The sequence below is a fragment of the Quercus suber genome, unplaced genomic scaffold (assembly GCF_002906115.3).
Source record: "Quercus suber isolate HL8 unplaced genomic scaffold, Cork oak 2.0 scaffold_11, whole genome shotgun sequence".
Classification (NCBI taxonomy): Eukaryota; Viridiplantae; Streptophyta; class Magnoliopsida; order Fagales; family Fagaceae; genus Quercus; species Quercus suber.
Genome location: NW_027069477.1, coordinates 2,301,846 through 2,322,256, shown reverse-complemented (window position 1 = coordinate 2,322,256; position 20,411 = coordinate 2,301,846). Strand labels below are relative to the sequence as shown.

Sequence of the window (20,411 nt, the reverse complement as noted above, 5' to 3'; positions counted from 1 at the left end):
GGATGGTTGGCCAATGGTATCCTGCACGGACGACCTTGTGGACGAGTGATCTGGCTCCTGAGTGGTTATTACATGCTCCTTCATGAACTTCCCTTAACACGTAATTCATTTCGTCTGGAGTCAAACACCTTAGGTATGGCTGGGAAAAGCTTCTTTTGTATAACACCTCCTCCATAAGGATGTACTTGTTGATTTAACCCTGAGTTTTTTGGTTTCGTCCTTCCCCTCTAGAAGCCTTCTGTCCTTCAGTTATAATACTATCAGGGTCATCCAATATTCCTCACCTTCTATTTGTAACACTTCTAGGAGGTCTATGCTTGGCATGTATTGTACTTTATCAAACTCTTCTTTTGCTTCGTTCGCGGAGGCTTCCTTTACTAGAGTATCTGCTTCCATGTTCTCTTTCCTTGGGATTTGAACAAAATCAGCTTCTTTGAATTTCTTCACAAGGCGTATGACCTTCTTTAAATATCTCTTCATTCTGTCTTCCTTGGCTTCATATGTCCCATTTACTTGGCCTATGACCAACTGAGAGTCTCCTAAGAAAAGTATTGAATCTGCTTCCATTGATTTAGCCAACTCCAACCTTTTAAGAAGGGCTTCATACTCCACTTCATTGTTAGTTGTTCGGTACTGCAAGCGAACCTTGCACTTCAATTTATCTCCTTCTGGTGACTACAAAACGACTCCTATACCTCCTGCATGCAGCATAGACGATCCATCTACATGGAAGACCCATTTTTTATTGTCTTTTCTCTCATCTAAGTCATCATAACTTAGAGTGAACTCCGCAATGAAATTTGTTAGGGCTTGAGCCTTTATTGCATTTCTCGGTTGGTACCGAATGTCAAATTCACTGAACTCAACTACCCATTGGATTAGTCGTCCTGCAGCTTCTAGTTTTTTCATTGCCTTCTTGAGTAGATGGTCTGTCATGACGTTGATGACATGAACTTGGAAGTAGTGTCTTAACTTCCTAGAAGCTGTTATTAGTGCAAATGCTAACTTTTCTATCAGTGGGTACCTTCTTATTGCCCCTCTCAGTGCTCGGCTAGTGTAATACACAGTCTTTTGCAACTTCTCTTCCTCTCAAATCAACGCTGAACTCACAGTATACGGGGACACTGCTAAGAATAGATATAGTTCTTCTCCTAGCACAGACGGACTTAACAATGGAGCCGTGGTAAGATAGTCCTTTAGATCTTAGAAGGCCTTTTAACACTCGTCTGTCTATTCCAATACCTTCCTGAGAATTTTGAAGAAGGGCAAACACTTATCTGTGGCTTTTGAAACAAACTTGTTCAGAGCTGCAACCCGTCCAGTGAGGGATTGGACTTCCTTGATGTTCTTCGGTGGTTCCATGTTCAATATTGCTTGGATTTTGTCTGGATTTGCTTCAATATCTCTCTATGAAACCATGAATCCTAAAAACTTTCCTGACAATACTCCGAATGCACATTTACTTGGGTTTAGCTTCATCTTATCTCGCCTAAATGTTTCAAAGGTTTCTTGAAGATTGTCCAAATGGCTTCACTCGTCCAAGCTCTTTACAAGCATGTCGTCAACGTACATTTTCACATTTCATCCTATCTGTGTACGGAACATGTGATTCACTAACCTTTAATAAGTCACCCCTGCGTTCTTCAGACCGAAGGGCATCACCTTATAACAGAATAAACCTTGACTGGTAATAAAGGAGATTTTTTTTTGGTCATCCTCATCCATCTTTATCTGATTATATCTTGAGAAGGTGTCCATGAAGCTCAACAGCTGATGGTCGGCTGTAGAATCAACTAATTGATCAATGTGCGGCAAAGGATAACTATCCTTAGGGCAAGCCTTGTTCAAGTCAGTGAATTCTACGCACATCCTCCACTTGCCATTTGCTTTCTTTACCATCACTACATTCGCTAACCAATTCAGGTAATAGACTTCCCGGATAAACTATGCTGTGGTTAGTTTCTGAACCTTTTCCTTGATAGCCTTATCTCATTCAGGAGCGAACACCCTCTTCTTTTGACAAACAGGTTTAGAAGAGGGAAACACACTCAATTGACGAGTAATTACACTTGGGTCAATACTTGGCATGTCGTCATGATTCCATGCAAAAACATCAATACTATTCCTCAGAAACTGGACGAGGTCTTTTTTCGCCTTCTCCTTCATGCTTGTTCCAATTCTAGTGAACTTCTGAGGATCACTTTCTTGTAATAAAACATCTTCCAATATTTTAGTAGGTTCCGCGACAATTCTTCTCTCTTCTATACTCATAGTTAGCACATACTCATCCAAAGCCAACATAGCTAGATAACATTCTCTGGTTGCCAACTGATCTCCTTGTGCTTGTCCTATCCCGTACTCCGTAGAAAATTTGACTGATAGGTGGTAGGTAGATGTTACTGCCTTCTAACTATTTAGGGTTGGCCTTCCAATGATGGCAGTGTATGAGGATGAATAATCCACCATAAGGAAATTCACTTCCTTAGTTATCTGTTGTGGGTATGATTCCACCACTATAGGTAATGAATAGTGCCCACGGACTACACTTTCATTCCTCCAAATCTTATCAGTGGTGAACATGTTGGACAAAGTTGATCTCGTCCAAGCCTCATATGCTGGAAGGCAGGATAATACAATATATTCGTTGAGCTTCCATTATCCACCAACACCCTCCTAGTTGTGTAATTTGCAATTCCATTATCCACCAACATCCTTCTGGTTGTGTAATTTGCAATGAGTAGGGTAATGACAATTGCATCATCATGTGGATGATGGATTCTTTCAGCTTTCTTGTCCGTGAAAGAAATGGTTGGCTTGTCTGTCTCCTTCATCCGTGGGGATCGTCTAGAAAGTTGGACGTTTTGCACCACTTTGAGATACGTCTTCTTTGATCTGGAAGATTGTCCTGTAGAAGTCCCTCATATGATAACCCTTATCTCTCAGTCTTTCTTATCTTCCGTTCGTCCCTTCTTTGGACAAGGCCCTTGTTCAGAGTGACGTGTGGGGTTTGCTTCCATTCTCTCAGCTCTCTTCCTCTTCTTAGCTTTGATTGCATCTTCTGGATTCATAAAGTTTTGGGCTGAATGGACGAGTTCAGCCATGGACTGAGGTTCTTTCTCATAAAACTTGTGAATGAATAAATCCGAGTTAACCCCATTGTGGAAGGCTGCCAACAATAGCTTGTCGTCCACCTCATCCACTATCAGTGCTTCCTTGTTGAAACGAGTGATGAAGGACTGCAGACTTTCATTCTCTTCTTGTTCTATAGTTAAAAGGCTAGATGAGGAGCGCTTATGTCTTTGTCCTCCGATGAAATTATTGACAAATAACTTACTTAATTCTTTAAAAGAACTGACTGTGCTTGGAGGTATCTTGTTGAACCACACTCGTGCTGGTCCTTTAAGGGTAGTAGGGAAGGCTCTACACATAATCTCGTCTAGAACCTTTTAGAGGTGCATTGTAGTCTTGAAAGTAGAAATATGATCGAAAGGATTACGCATTTCATCTTATGAATCCAAGGAAGGCATTTTGAACTTTAGGGGTAAAGGATGGCCATTAATGGAAGCTGTGAAAGGGGAATATGTTTGGTGAACCAAATCCTCTACAGGATTTGCCTTTCTCATGTTCTCCTTCATTTTGTCCATAACCTTCCTCATCTAATCCATCTCCTTTTCCAAGTGTGGCACCCTTCGCGAAGTGGTGCCCCTTGTTTGAGTTTCGAGCTCAACATTTCCCCCTCTATCTTCTTGACTCTAGGCTTGTCCTTCAGCATATCCTTCACGGCACTGCCGCTCTATCTCTCTAGTCAATTCTTGGTTCTGGCGAGTTAACTTCGTCATGGACTGTATATGTTGGATGGAAGGCGGTTGCGTGACAGGCACTGATTGGTGATCTCGGTTGGGATTGCTAGAAGCATCCCTACTCTCTTGGTGGCCTGGACTAGTGGTCCTTGATCTTGTTCGAACCATTCAGCCTTTTGTCGGAGAAAGGTAAACTGCAAAACTCAAGTTTCTCCCTTCCCATAGACGGCGCCAACTGATGCTACACAGAACCAGTAGGTTGGACGCTTCAGCTTTGATGGGTTGAAAGTTGTAGCAAAGACCTGCAAGAATGAACATGCTATCAAAAGAGACCAGGGTGGACCGGCCTAACACCCTCTGATGGCTAAGTTAGTTTCTCACAAGAATGGAGTTCCAACTTTTTAGGAGTAAAATATCAAAATGTCCTTACCTTTGTTTGATTCAAACTAGTCCTTATATAGAGAACCTTGGAGCACTTATTTGATTTAGTAACTTCCTCAAAATTCGTGGAAATCAGGAATTCCAGAAATAACTTCCTCAACGACTATAGAAGTTGCAACCGCTAGTGGAAGTTAAGTATTTAGGAGAAATTGGTGGCGATAAACATGGGTTGATTAACCGCTCCAGGATTTACCAAGTGTTACGTGGTTGTCCTTGTGCTTTGCCCATGGATGACTCTTTGTTCATAGACTAATGTTGTGTGGTCGTCCATGCGCTTTGCACATGGACAACTCTTTCGTCCAAACGATTTGTGGTCATTTAGCTAATCGATGCTTATAGACGATTCCTCTGGACGAACCAGAGATGGTAATTTTTGCTATCCCATCAAGTACAATATCAAATCCTCATACTGCCATTTACATTCACAGCCAGCATATCTACCTAAACGAAATTTGACCCAAAAACATTATAATAAAAAATCAAACCCCAAGAACCACCCTAAGAATTTAGAAATCACCACCAGCATCATATCCAGAATCATAAGCACCCATCTCAGACACATTAGAGATCATATCTCCGACTAGCAACCCACCAAGCAATCTAGCTCCTAATCCCAATGCCATCTTCCCACCGTTGCTACCACTCTTCTTAGGCGGCTTGGCGTCGTACTCAGCTTGTGGATACGGGGTCGGTTGATGAGGATACTGCAGGTAACCACCGTTATAAGTTGGTTGAAGCGGGTACCTGCCATACATAGGCGATGGGGGATATCCACCTTGCGGCGAGTACCCACCATGCAGCGGCGGTTGGTGCGCGTACGGACAAGCAGTTGCCACCATCCCAATAGCCATCATTCTTGGCGGAGTGTACGTAGGAGCAGGGCCATTGCTAGGCCCCACCACCCCATACCCGCAACTCTAAGCGCTAGATGGGACATACCACTACTCGAACCTACAACCTTAAACTCCCAAAGCTGATTGACAGCAAAAACTTCCTACAATTATACCATCTCCTTGAATGATGAGTAAAGTAATCCCACAGGTTTAAAAAATATGATCAAACCGACCGGTTCAATTGAAAATCGAACCCTTAAATAATCCCATATAAGCCAAGCCAAAAACTAGTAAAAACCAAAACCGAACCTAGTTTCGAATCTTTGTCCGTTTTAGTTTTTAAAATAAAACCGTAGTTAGGTGGAAGGTACTGGGTACTAGGTAGGAAGCTGCAGTTGGGCCTTTCATTTTTTTGAACTAAAGAGGGGATCCAATAGACAAAAAAGGGACCGTACAAAACTAGGAAACCAGTAGTGTTATAAAAGGAGTAGTAGACTAGAAAATAGAAGAAATAGACTAATAGTAGTCTAGTAGTACTGTAGTAGTCGTCAAATAATCGTAGATGAAAAAAACTTGTGTTGGATATACTTTTTTTTTTGCCTTAAACGCAAGCAAAGCATAACCAAAATTAACAAGCCAATTCAATTCTAACGCTAAAACAATTACTCCCATTACACAACTTTCTTCTTTCTTCTTCTGGAGGGAGAGAGAGAGAGAGAGAGAGGGGAATGGAGGAGCGACCGGTTAGAGTATATGCGGATGGAATATATGATCTCTTCCACTTCGGCCACGCCCGTGCTCTCGAGCAAGCCAAGAAACTGTCTGTATTTACTCTCTTTTTTTTTTTCTGTTTGTTTCCCGGGAAAACTTAAAAAGAAAACAGCTTTTCCGGGGAATTTGTTGGTTTTTTTTTAATGGGTTTCATTAATTTTGGATTTTGATATATTTTTCAGACAATTGGGTTGCTTAATTTTCATTAGGTTTTGCATAATATATAAGAGATTTCTCAGTGTGTGTATGTGTGTGTGTGTGTGTGTTAATGAATTGTAAGTTTGTTCCATACTCATTGTGTTCTATTTCTATGTGCAAATTTGGACATTAATATGATATGATTATCAATAAGAGAAAAGATGGTGGATATCTTTTCCCGGAAAAATTTTGTTCCTTTACTTGAAGGGCTTTAAGGGCCCAATTCATGATGAATTGTAAATTTATCATGGGCTTAGTAATTTGATGCTGAATTGTGGATTTTCCATGTAAATTATTTGGTGAAGATTGATTGGTAATGTACTTCATGTAATAATATAAGGGTTTGTTTGGACATCCTTTGATAATTGAATTGCCCCATCCTGATTGTGTTTTGCAAATTTTTTCATTATTTCATATCATGATCAATAAGAAATATGGTGGATATTGAAAAGTTTTGAAGTAATGTTAAAATTTTGATATGGGAATTTCATGTTAATCAAAAATTTCATCTTATAATGATAACCCAATAGTCTTTTTTTGTTTTGTTTTTTTTTTTTAATAGCTTATTTTCAGATGATGGATTTGTTGGTTTAGATATTGTAGTAAAAAGATTGGGGAATTCAATTGCAATGGGTGTCCAAAGATGCCTTCCTTAAATTTCTTATTAAATTTTCGTCCCTCGTGTGTGATTCTGCTTTACTGATTTCTGGGTTTCCTTTGCATCGTTCCGTATCCCGGTGAATTTTTATATTGTGAAGTGTAAGTGAAGGAAATTTTGTGCAGACAGAAATATAGCCTATCGAATTTTCTTTTATTTTCAGTCTGAAAAGAAACATGCTTGTATGCTTTGAAATCTGGGTGAAGTTTATTTAACTTTACACTGCCTTCCACATTGTTTAATGCCTAGGTTTCCAAATACTTATCTGCTTGTTGGATGCTGCAATGATGAACTCACCCACAAGTATAAGGGCAAAACTGTTATGAATGAGAAGGAACGATATGAGTCTCTCCGCCACTGCAGGTTGGTCTATGTGTTTTTTTTTTTAAGATTTATGTTTTCATTCATTTAGCCTCTGTTGGTTGCTCTTAAAACATGGGAAAATGACAACTTGCAGAGTCTTGAGAAGATTACTTCTTCTTTTGCCTCCCCTCCTTTCCTCCCTTTAAAAAATAAAAAAAAAAAAGAAAAAGAAAAAAGAGAAAAGGGGTGAAAAATAAAAAAGGAAAGAAGAAAAGTTTTAGGTCACACAACTGAAACCCCCAAAGGTTGCATGAGGTGTACTGCAGTGCTTTTCAGAGTGGAGCTTTGTTTCTCGGAAGTGAGAGAATGTTAAATTTTGAAAACCCTAGAATACCTCACTCTATGCCAAGTGCCATAACTAACTTTGATCTTAGTCCTACAACTAGTAGAGGTATCAACTAAAAACAAAATTCGAAAAGCACATCCTTTGCCTTTTGGTGGTTATTGTAGTATTTTTGCTTTTAGAAAAAACCAAGTTTAACTGAAACTAAGGCTGCATTTGTTTTGGCTTCAAACCATTTCCGGAAATGCTTTTTCGTAAACGTGCGTGTTTGGTAGCTCCAGAAAATTGGGTCAAACGGAATTCATTTTACGTGTTGACCGTAAAATACCTTGCCTCGCCTAGAATTCATTTTAAGGTTTTATTTTACCTTCAAATGATTTCCACCCAGGAAAATAGAAGAGAGAGAGAGAGAAACAGAAAGGAGATCGCACCAGAAGCGTGTCTTGTTGCACCCAGAACTGGCCCCAACCCTAGATTGCACCGTCAGAGAGAGAGAGAGGCCGATCACCTGAACTTGATCTCGATGGCACCGCCATCTGGGCCGTGCCTCCCTCATCACTGATCGCTAGCCATCATCGACCCACCCTTCCCTCCTCACCAATCCACAAACACCCAAGACCCACCTCTCCGTTCTTGAAGGCGGCGTTTTGCTTGCTTGGGTTTGTTGCCGTGGGTCATGGCTTTCGCTCGCTGGAATTCACTTGCCGTGGGTCGTGGCTTTTGCTTGCTTGCCGTCGGTTGTGGCTTTTGATTGCCGGAGTTTGCTGCCGTGGGTTGAATTGGAGTTTCGGTGGTGGGTATAAATTTCGGTGGTTGTGGGTTGTTGTTGGTGGTTGCAAGTGATGGGTATTTGGCTGTGATTTGTTCTGTGGATTGGGATTTGGTTGGGTTTGGATTTGGGATTTGGCTGTCACTCTGTCTCCCTCCGATCTCACTCTTTCTTCCTCTTTCTCAATGTTTTTATTTTGATTTTTGGTTGTGTTAAGTGTATATTTTGAAATTTTTTGTAATAAAATTTGTTTGGATGCTGAGAAAATGGCTGAGAAAATGTGAAAAATTTGTAGGAAAATAGCATTTTCAGAATATTACCAAACACATGAAAATATTTTCTAGAATAATTTTCATAATGCAACCAAACATTTGAAAATATCTTCCTTTCCCGAAAATAACATTTCTGGAAAATATTTTACATTGAACCAAACACAGCCTAAGTGAAAATCAATGGAAACTAGAAAACCAAAGTTAAGAGAAACTATTTTTCTTAATCATGGTCCAAAAGAAAAAGTCCTTTTCTCTCAATACAAAGAGGAAACAATGTGATCTCACTGTTCACAGTTCCAAGGGTTGAGAGTATTGGTAATTGATAAAAGAATCATCAGAGTATTGGTTACAAGAAATTATCTGTAGAGGTTATGGATAACTATGGTTATTGCTTTCAGTCTGAAATAGCTTCCTCTTATCTGTCAAGTGCTTGCAAAACAAGGTTGATTTTAATTTGATAGCTCTTTGGAGCATCAGCAGCTTTCTTTGATTTTTTGTTTTGTGAGTTGGACTCATCTTGAGTTCTTTTTCTCAGCTAAGGTTATTTGTTAAGGTCTAGGAGTTACATCTAATAGTTTTTCTTCTCAAGCCCATATATGACCTTTAAAAGAAAGAATTAATCTGCCTTATTTTTTAAGCTTATTATTATTATTATTATTATTATTTATTTTTTTATTTTTTATGATATCATGTTTATGTTGCTAGAAGTTGAGTTGGTTTATGGAGCTGTGTTAGGATTTTAATGATATCCTATATACTTTATTGGGGTTTGATGGTGCTGGATTTGTGCACTCAGTGAAATAGCGTTATCCTACTAGCAGAATTTCATTGTGGTTTTTAGCTACTAGACTTGAGAATCAAGGTATTTTGTATGTTTTGTTGACAAGATATTTAAAGATGAATAATAAAGAAAAGTACCATCGTAGCACCATGTGTCGTGACAAATCCAACACTCTACCTGTCTCTGTCAGAGCTTAGGGTAGCTTCTAAACTAAGCCGAAGACTTATAGGAACAGTTTTAATGCATCTGGATTGCTAGTTGATTCTTGAATAATATATGTGCAGTATCATACTCAATTAACATTTTTGTATATTTGGATTAGAGTGCATGAATAACAATTTTTTATGCTTGATGCAGATGGGTTGATGAGGTTATCCCTGATGCACCATGGGTGCTTACACAGGAGTTCATTGACAAACATCAGATTGACTATGTTGCACACGATTCTCTTCCGTAAGTATAACCAACCCGAGATAAGATACTTTCAATGCTTTTTAGCTTAGGATTTTCTAAAAAATTTTAGGTGCCGAAAATTTCGCGCATTTCATTTTCCCTGGCTTCAAATTCTAATCTTCTAGATTATTTGTTAACATGAAGGGGAGGTCCAGGGAAAGGAAAGGGAGGGGGCTGAGGGGAACATTATCTCCCTTTGGGTCTTTGGTTGCATTGAAGGAATCAGTTTGGAAGGAAAATATTGTCACAACACTACAATTATTAAACACTGAAACTGATGCTTTTACTCCTCTTATTTCCACTTCCTCCCAATTTGGGAGAAAAAAAAAAGAAAAAAAGATGGGCCTGTAGTGGAAGGGAATCCTTTTATACCCCTTCCCTTTCCACCCAACCAAGCAAAGGAAATTTACTATCGATCTTTTTACATCCTCCTTTTTTTTTCCTCTTTGATTTTCCCTCATGCTAAACATAATGAAAGAGAAAAAATATGGCCAATGTGTATAGCAAATGAATGGTGTCTTGAATTTGGGTTGATTTGGGTAAAATAAAAGAAAGTTTCACTATGGTCTACATGAATTTTTTTTTTTTTATTCATAATTTATTAATGATTATTCAGAACATGGCCATGGTCTTCAATAGTTGAATAGCTTACTACTTTTTCATTGATAAGTTATACACGCACCCAATGGATTTCGTTCCCATGATCTCACCCTCCATTCCAGCTTCTTTATGATTTTTGATGCCATAAATCCCTAGATAACATGATATTTAATCTCTAGATAACATGATATTTGTGCATTCCAGTATATGATCTCATGGAAATATATTCAAATATGTATCTGAAAATAATGGAAATAGTTGTATATTTTTTAAATGATTTCTTATAGCCTGATTACTAACTTCTGTAACTTTTTTATCTTAAGTTCACTATATCCTCAAGTATGTTAATTGTCTATTCTTTGCCTGAGAATTGTAGTTATGCTGATGCGAGTGGAGCTGGAAACGACGTCTATGAATTTGTAAGTCTGTGTGATGATTGAACTCTATGATTATATGCTTTTTTAATCATTGGGTAATTTCTTCCCCTCACTCTTCTCCCTCCTCCCCCTTCTTATAGTAAGACTATAGCTTAACATGATTTAACATATTAATAATCTGAACTGAACTTATTCAAAAAAAAGAAGAAAAAAGAAAAATCTGATTCAACTAGATAAGGCATATTTATATATTTCCTGTTTAATCTATTGCTACCAGGTCTTTGTTATCCATTTCATCTTGCATCTTCCTCTTCTCAATCTTTGTTTTTCATCTTTCTTGTTGTCACTGTTTCCTCAATTGTCTGGTCTTTGATAAATGTGTGTATCCAAATATTTTAGCTAATTTTTTTTTTAAGTATTCTGTTACCAACTGGTCCTACTCTTGCTACTGCAGTTCCAATAACTTCCACATGTTATGGATCTGTTTCTTGGTTTCTTGACTGTCTCATCATTCTCCACCATAAAGTTTTGATGGTCTCATTCCAATATGTTAACATAAATCTATGATGCAGGTTAAGTCCATTGGGAAATTTAAGGAAACAAAGCGGACTGATGGGATATCTACATCTGATATTATAATGAGGATTCTCAAAGATTACAATCAGTATGTGATGCGTAATTTGGCCCGTGGATATACAAGAAAGGACCTAGGTGTTAGCTATGTCAAGGTGTTTTCTTGTACATATATCATGTTTATCTACTTCTTTAAGATGGTTGATCCAGTGCATGAACTGATCTCTATCATGCTATTTCTTGCTATCAGGAAAAGCGGCTTAGAGTGAACATGGGTCTGAAGAAATTGCAGGAGAGAGTGAAGAAACAACAAGAGAAAGTTGGAGAGAAGGTATGTTTGTTGTGATGCTGAAATCATTATAAACTGGCATTGCATATGCATCTTCTGCTATGATTGCTTGGAACATCATGCAAAATATCTTAGTGTTACAGCATGGATTATGTTCTATGATATATTTTTTTTTTGGTCCTCGTTAGGATTGTTGGGTATTTACAATCTTGATAGTTTAAAATAAACATACCTAGGTGGGTTTGGTTCAACTTATAAAGTTTTTTTTTGTCGAATATGGAACTTGAGTTTGAATTTTGCTTATACCAAAGACTAATTGGTGTCTTGGGTTGATGATAAAGAGCAATAATCATGTGGCGGACACTATTGGTTCAAATCCTATTGTCTCTATATAAAAAATAATAATAACAATAATAAACATGCCTAGGATGAGGGGAAGGAAAAAGAAAATTGCAATAGGCATGAATGGTAACCCGAAAGATTTTAATCTCACACTGTAAATATGTAACTCGTGCACCCTACAGGATTTAAGTACTGTCTAGAATGCTTGCTTGCTGGGATCACCGTTTTCTAGAAGAGACAAAAAATCACTAATAATTAATGTCAACAGTTGTTCCAAATGTGTTAGTAAATTTCAAAAGTGATGTAGATGACCTAATTTTCAAGGGGAATGAGTGTTTGGAAAATAAAAGAAAAAAGAAATAAAGCTTAGGAGTCATGACCTAAGGTTGCCTGGAGTTAGTACCATGCAGTGGTAATAGGGATAAACATAGGAATTAGATCATAGGTTTTTTGGGATCGGGTCCAATTAGTGGGAAGTAGGGCTATCAATGGGCTGGTTCAGATTAGGTTTAGGGTCAGCCTGTCACCCGACCTGCTCAAGTCAGGGTAGGTGGATCTCCAACCTGCCATCGACTGTATGGTCGGTTGAAACCAAATTTGTCAGTTCTTCAGTTGGATGGGTCATTTTTCTTCGGGTTATTGGATTTGAAGGAAAAACAAGAGAAATGAAACAGAGAAAGAGATCGATTCAAATGGTCCACAAACCCGAAGACTACAACAAGAGAGAGACAAGAGCACAAACAGAGAAAGAGAGAGAAATCAAAACTCACAACAAGATTTAAAACAACAAGACCAGTAGACCACAAATCCAAAGACACTGAAAGGGAGAAAGAGGGAGAAATAAGATTGAAAATCATTCTTGAGAGAGAGAGAGAGAGAGATATGAGACTCCATTAATGACGGAGAGTCAGCGAAGGTGGCAAGTTGGCGACAACAATGAGTTGGCAATGGCGGCGGGCAAGTAAGGAAGGCTAGGTTTCTTGACTATATGCCACTTGCAGTTAGCACCAACCTTTTGAAGAGAACTTACTTCCTAATTTTATTAATCCTTGGTCAACCTGTCTATAATGGTGAATTACGGGCCTTCAATTGGACTCCCAAATTATATCAATCATGGAAACAAATTACTTGTAACCATTTTTTTAGATAAATCAGGTAAATAACTTGTAACCAATTGCATCAGATACAGCTACAAACTGTAGTAAAAACTGCTGATGGGATTTTTTTTTTTTTTTTTTTTGTTTGTTGTTGTTGACTTGCAGATACAAACTGTAGCAAAAACTGCTAGAGTACATCGTAATGAATGGGTGGATAACGCAGATCGATGGGTTGCTGGATTTCTTGAGATGTTTGAAGAAGGTTGCCATAAAATGGTCAGCTCTCTCTCTCTCTCTCTCTCTCATGCGCGTGCACACACACGGGCCTCATTAAATAAATATTTTTTGCATACACAAGTTGATGCACCTAAAGTTAATACTGATTTATTTTTTGAGATTTTAACATTTGTTTTGGGCTGACATCAGGGAACAGCCATTAGAGACCGAATACAAGAGCAGCTTAGGGTGCAGCAGTTAAAAGGACTTATATATGATGAGGAAGTTGACGATGAGTACTATGAAGACTCTGAAGAAGAAGAAGAAGAAGAATACTATGACTATGAAGAGGAAAAATGAGTTGCTCTTTTATGGGGTGTGATTTTGTTCATGGTGTCAAAAGCATAGTAGTTTATATTAACCTCTACTCGGGTGATCTTCCTGGCAGATACAGGATAGACTTAAGCTTGGAAACCAGTTAAAGGCTAGCCTGGATCTTTCATATTCAGTTATTAGTATATGCATATCTGGTTTGAGCAAAGAAGATTAGTATATGCATACCTGCTTTGAGCAAAGAAAAGCAGTTGCGTGTTGGAAATAGCTCGTGATAACATATGTATGGCAAAAGGCAAAACTTGTGTGAATGGTTTTGGAAGTGGTATTGATTTGTAAGGTAAAAAAATACTTTATTAACTTGCCTTTTTACCCAAAGACCAAAGTCAGCAATAAGGCTCACTATCCAAAAAACCTAAACCTTCCCCACACGACACTTTCTTATCCTACTTTTCCATATTTTCTCATTTTCAACTAAAGTCCCTAAGCAAAAAGGAAGGCAAGGGAAACACGAAAAGAGAGAACATTTCAAACATTCATTCAAGCATACAATCAGCACTCACAAGTCACACCACACTTAGGTCATTAGTTACTATCTTTAATCCCTTCTTGACTCATATACAAAGGAAACCATCTTCACTCTACTTCATTTCACTTAACTGCACTAAAAAGACCTTTAAGTAAAGAAAGTTATTCATGAAGGAAGAGCCCAAATTCCTTTGGTTGTTGATTAATTAGAGGATTTGATCCATTAACCCTAATCTTTTGAAGCTTTATGTATGAACTCATAATAGTTTCTTGTTTTATAACCCTAGATTCACAATTATTCTTCCCACTGAACTTGTATTATTTAGCTATCATTTTATTGTTGAACTCGAAACCATTTTTGTTGTTGAATTTGTATTGCTTTACTGCTTTTTTTAACACTGGACTCATAAACTGTTTTTGACATTAGAAATAGTTGATAAATTACTGTTTCTCTACCTCCGAATGTGTATTGTTTCAATATTACTTCACCATTGAACTAGTGTTGTTTTATTAATATTTATCGTTGGATTCACGAATAATCTAGAACTGTTTTGCTTAACTTTTATTTAACCTCTAGACTTGCATTATTCTATTCACATTCACTGTTCAAGAATTAAAAAGTTACTCAAAATTCTAGAATAAATTTATAAATAAAAGGGAAAAGTTTAGTTACAAACTTAATTGTAATTAATGGTTACAATTCTCACTTAAAAAATTAACATTTTTATATTTTGAAAATCTAACAGTTAGATTACATGTTCTTTATGTCCTTAACATGCATGTCAAATTTCGTGCAAATTAGATGTTATTTACAATTTGATCTATAGAATTATTTTTTGTGCATAATTTTAGATTAAACTTAAAATATAAACTTTTAATTGATCACATAACTATTAATTTTTTATCTTCTGAAAGTTTTGCAAGCATAGAGTATATAAGAAAAAAATGCAATTCAATGGTGGATTTGTCAAAATTCATATCCAATAAAAAGATATTAAATGGAGTAACAACTATTAGTTATAATTTCCAAGTTTGTAGTCAAATTTTGTCCTAATGGGAAATAACACTAGCATATACCCCATGTTAATAAAATATGAATAAGAGAATATACAAAAATAAAATAAAATTTTCTATACACATTTCAAACCAATCATCTATCAAATGGAACTCAACTTTTCTAAAATCCTAAAAATCATCTATAATCAATTTTGTATTAAATTAATAGCAATTTTATTTTAAATGTATAAAATCAAGGAGTCCCTTTGAAAAATATCTTCTTCTTTTGCAAATCCCAATTTCGACAATATTCATACAAAAAAAAAAAAAAAATACATGTTTCGTAATTGCAGTGAAACTTGAATAATAAACACGTACAAACACTATTATTAGGAAAAATAATTTGTTTACGAAAGAGTTTTAATTGCATGAAACATCAAAAATAATATTTAAAAAAAGTTTTATATCAAAAGGTTTTTCAAGACTTTAAATATTTATTATATAATTATAATATAGGTTAATTTTTTGGGGAAGGGTGTGGTGGTTAACGTAGAATTGTCCTTGATCAAGATTATGATATCTTACTATGTGACTAGTAACTACACGTAAAAAATTTTAGCTTTCTCAACATTAGAATTGGACTTAGTAATTACATCAAGGCTATTTTTCTGTTCCAATTATATATGTGAACCAAAAAAAGGATTTGATTGTTTGTTTTGTTTTAATGGTCATAGATATGTAGTTCTTTTATTCAAAGAGTTAGTGTTCCTAATAACGTCGTCAGTCTGACAAACTTTTGAAAACAAATAATATCATAAGTGTGAAACTAAAAGAACTAATGAAGCATAACCAAAGTATAGGTTTTATAAAAAAGAATTAGTTCTATTTACCCATGTGGAAATACTTTCTTGAATCTCGATATTCTTAAACCACAAATTATAACATTTAACTAGGAAACAACTGAATTCATAATGCCTACGAGGAAACATGTAGGGTACCTATATTCCACCAACGTCTATTATTTGCACTCACATCATCAAGTGGATGCTGCATATTCAGTGGTGTCAATTATTTATTGTCAAGCAATAAAAGAACTCAAAAAGCATCCTAACCTAATCTAGTATGTTCCAACATTTTCCATGTTCTTGGATTTGATTTCAAGCTCTCAAGCGTGAGGATGAGGTTGAGGATGATGCTACCAAAACTAGAAACAGAGATCTTTGCGTTTTCTTCTCTATTTTTGTTTTCATGGGTTCTAAGAATTAGGGTTCATTCATCACACTCTCGCTAAGTACAGTGTGGATTATATAGTGATTTTTTCCATCGAGAAAAGGAAAAGAAAAGAAAATAGACTAGATCAAATTTTCATTAGCCACAATTTGGGTCCTTTAACCCAAATGGACTTCCGTGGCCATGCAACTAATTGTCCTTGAGAATGATGGTAGTGGTGTCTTCCATAATAACACATTTTGCAACAAATTGAAGAATCCAACTTTGCAACTATGAGACAATTTTAGATTGTTATCCATATGCTTTAGTCAACATAATGCTATAACACCATAGGGAAAATAATTATTGCCTTGGATTTTTTTTTTTTGTTTATTATTAGTAATTAAATAGATCAAAAAAATTATTTCAATTGATTATAAATTTCCAAAAAAAAAAAAAAAAAAAAAAAAAAAAACAGAAATATGTCCAATAGAAAACAAGATAAAAGAAAATAAAGAGACCACATGTCTCCTTCAAATTCTATGAAACCATAATGAAGTATAATCTTGGGTATATAGTTCCCCCCAACATGTCAACATCAAAAGAGAATCCAAAGCATTATTCATATAGGCATATCATTTTCATTTGGAATTGATATATTCATGTTTCAAATTAAACACTACAAATTTAAATGTCTATCCAATATCACTATTATTATATTAAAAAAAATTAATAGTAAAATAGACTCTGTCCCTTCCAAGTAAAATGGAAAGGATCCTATTTAGAAGAGTAGGAGAGAAATTACAACTGATAATGATAACTAGAAGGTTGAGTCTAATATATAATTTTATGGAATATATAATATAAAAGAAACATCACAAGAGGACTCAGGCCATTTGTAGCCACTAACAAGGCCGGTACAGACAATCTCTATGAAGCCTATGACAAAATTAAAAAAAATGTTACAAAAACCCTAATTGAAGAGACTAATAGCACAAAATATCTACTAACTTAATATATATAAGTATACTAGGCTATGAGTTCCAAGTGATAACTCAGTGGAATTAGTACCCTTTGCAGTACCTAATATCAGGGGTTTGCAACTTCAAATCCTAGCAGGGAAAAAAAAAAGTTGACTAGGCTGTGGCAATCTCTAAAGGGGGCATGCAGTCACTGGACTTAAGCCGATGCCGGCAAGTAGGGCAAGAAGAGTGAGAGAGCAGCCACTTATCAATGCATACGACATGAAATCTATGGTTGCACTTGGGCAGGACCCTTATATTGTCACCATCCTTGAAGTCCATTAGGCAAATTGCACAACCTGAAGCTGATGATGGTGATGATGATGGAGAGCCTGAATTGGCATAAATTGAAGTAGGCAAAGCCACCATTTCTTTCTTCTTTAACCCTGAATTTAGTCTACGAGAGGCAACCCAATGGACTGGCTCAGTGAGGGCACGATTAGCACATCGAAACACACATTGTAACGTAGAGTTAAGGCCAAGAGCACAAACAAAGGCACATAAAATTGCTGCAACAATCACCATAATGTTGAAATCGATGGCTGGTTCATAAGGTTCATCGTGACAAGTTGTGCTCATGGTTGGACTAAGTGCAGGAGGATAAGTTTGAGCCATATGAAGAGAGTGATGAGATGTGTGGGAATTTAAAGAGCTAGAGATGGAAAAGATGGAGAGCACACACAACACAAACACAAAGGAACAAACATATTGAAGGCAAAGACAAAGCCAAAGAGTAGTTTGAGTGCTCCATTTGTAATGGGATAAATGGTGACATGGGATATGCTTACTTGATAATCCACTGTCTTCTCTTCCTTTTATCATGCGCTTCAAAGCATCTAACTCACTCATTTATCTCAACACATTTTATCATTTCTTATGGTGGTTTTCATCAAGTTGTCCTTGACATGAAGTATTTTTTTTAGGTGGAAAAGTAGACTAGCAAAAGACCAATTATTATCACTAGTAATCTCATGAGATTAATAAGTTCAATGTTTCATTTCAAGCCACTATTTCCTTTTTCTTTTTCAATTTTTTTATTCTTTATTTTTGGGAAAGGGTGGAGGGTGGGATTTGCTGATTTGCGGGATGGGGTCATGGATCATCCTCAAAGAAATTTTGCTTTAAAAATGTGACTGAGATTTGACGGTCACATTGTTTCACTCCCCTACCTTTTTTTTCTCCTTTGGGTCTTTGGTGAATAAAAAATTGGTGTCACAAAAACCACTTTCGGGCTTTGGTTTATTGGGTTGATAATTGATATTTATTTTGCTGTTCCTTGATGCCTTTTCTTGCTGGAATCTTTCTATTGGAATTAGAGACTCAAATTTTGCAGTCCATAGTTTTGTACAATTGGCTTTTGAATTTAAACTCAATAAATTCAATCTCTTTTGATTTCACTCTTATATTAGACATTAAGTCTAATAAATTATACACCTACGAATTTACACAAAACTTACATATACACTTTATATAGCTCTTTGACTAATTAGTCCTCTTTGGTCTATTATTTTACAAAAGGTTCAAAAAGGTTAAACACCCCCATATTTTAAAATGATAAGCATTTGGTCACTATCTCATTTCATAAAACATATGAAGTACCTTTGAGATAGAACTCTATTGTGCACATAGCATATGCTAAGCAAAGCTTTTTCCCATTGATCAAATAGGAATTTAGTTGATTGCACTCAAGATTATGGCTTTCACCATATCAACTAGAGTTCTCTTCTCTTTTCTTTTTTACTAAAACATTTTATTAAAGTGTATAAAGGACTACACTTTAGTGTATTATGACATGTTCCTCACAAAGAAGAATATCCATTTAGAAATGTTCACCATCTCTAGTTAATATACTATTCAACTCAAATCATGCTTATATAAAATTATATCATGCTTTGATATAAACTTCAAGAATTTGAAATTTAAATGTCTCAATCTAACATGCCACAAATAAAAGAATCAACAATATAAGCACAAAAAAAAACATCTTAAACAATACCACTCAGTTTGAATATGTCATTAGTAGCATATCCATTGCCAACTAATATTCCATTATTGAACAAGACCATTCTTAAATAACAAATTGGCTTTTCTTGATATAAAGTATATGAAAAGCATTAGTCAAGAAGAATATTCATTTAGACATATTCACAATCTCTAGTTAATAGACCATTCAACTCAAATCATGCTTATATAAAATTATCTTATGCTTTGATAGAAACTTCAAGAATTTGAAATTTAAATGTCTCAATCTAGCATGCCACTAATAAAAGAATCAACAATATAAGCACAACCAAAAACATCTTAAATAATAACACTTAGTTTGAAACATGTCATTAGTAGCATATCCATTGCCTACTAATATCCCATTCTTGGACAAGATTATTCTTAAATAACAAATTGGCTTTTCTTGATATAAAGTACATGAAAAACATTGGTCAAAAGAACTTCTTGCCAAAACTCAATTTCACTTCAATAATGCACTTTCCATGAATTTTTGCCTTACTGTGGATGTCCACAAGCATCTCTAGTTCTATGGAAGACTTTTCATAAGTCTTAAAATATGCCTTGACTGCACACATGCAACATTGCACCCGAATCAAATCACCAATCGAAAGGATTTGTAATTACAGTCATATGAATTATAGCAATAATGTTCTCAATGACAATTGCTTCATTGGCATTTTCATCGTCATCCTTCTTATTCTTTTAAGAACTTACATTCTCAAATATAATGGTCTTTCTTTCCACAAAGGAAACATGACATATTCTACTAGTCATCATTGGAATTCTTAGAGCTATTCTTTTAAAACCACTCACACTCTTATTCAAATTCAAGTGTTTATTGGTCTTACTAGAACTTCCACTTTGAACATTGTTCACAATCACTTTTGAATTGATCTAAAGTGAAATCTTCTGACATATTATTTAATGTTTTCACATAATTTAGAAAATCACTAAGGAAAATATTCACATAGTCTATCACTTTAAGAGTTTAAATTCCCATCATTTAGATTTTCTAATTCACTTTAATTATAACATTTATGCATGTCAAAAGTTCATTCTTATTTCTCAATTCATAAAATTCGCAACACATGCAAATATTCTAACAAAGAAACTCATCAATCAATTTGAAATTCGAATTGCTCATGAACAAGAAATCCATACCTTCAATGTTCAAACTATGAACATGGCTTTTAATGCATCCAC

The 20,411-nt window shown here is 35.8% G+C and overlaps 4 protein-coding genes across 4 annotated transcripts; 1 reads left to right on the top strand and 3 right to left on the bottom strand.

The window, feature by feature from the left end:
• Positions 1–249: 249 nt before the first annotated feature.
• LOC136070054 (uncharacterized) lies at positions 250–2,271 on the bottom strand. Its single transcript, XM_065779367.1, has 4 exons — positions 2,068–2,271; positions 1,243–1,407; positions 696–1,086; positions 250–611 (listed from the first exon to the last, which is right to left on the bottom strand). The coding sequence occupies exons 1-4, from the start codon at positions 2,269–2,271 to the stop codon at positions 250–252; spliced, it is 1,122 nt and encodes a 373-aa protein (XP_065635439.1).
• Positions 2,272–2,939: 668 nt separating this feature from the next.
• LOC112010904 (uncharacterized) lies at positions 2,940–3,428 on the bottom strand. The gene has a single exon (XM_024043282.2). The coding sequence runs from the start codon at positions 3,426–3,428 to the stop codon at positions 2,940–2,942; it is 489 nt and encodes a 162-aa protein (XP_023899050.2).
• Positions 3,429–5,615: 2,187 nt separating this feature from the next.
• Positions 5,616–13,809, top strand: LOC112010911 (choline-phosphate cytidylyltransferase 1). The gene is made up of 8 exons (XM_024043286.2): positions 5,616–5,894; positions 6,951–7,064; positions 9,527–9,622; positions 10,599–10,641; positions 11,172–11,327; positions 11,423–11,503; positions 13,066–13,176; positions 13,327–13,809. The coding sequence occupies exons 1-8, from the start codon at positions 5,803–5,805 to the stop codon at positions 13,474–13,476; spliced, it is 843 nt and encodes a 280-aa protein (XP_023899054.1). The 5' UTR covers positions 5,616–5,802; the 3' UTR covers positions 13,477–13,809.
• A 3,187-nt stretch (positions 13,810–16,996) lies between these two features.
• On the bottom strand, positions 16,997–18,115 carry LOC112010918 (RING-H2 finger protein ATL73-like). Its single transcript, XM_024043295.2, has one exon. It carries the CDS (start codon positions 18,051–18,053, stop codon positions 17,319–17,321), a length of 735 nt encoding a protein of 244 aa, XP_023899063.2. The 5' UTR covers positions 18,054–18,115; the 3' UTR covers positions 16,997–17,318.
• Between the last annotated feature and the right edge of the window lie 2,296 nt (positions 18,116–20,411).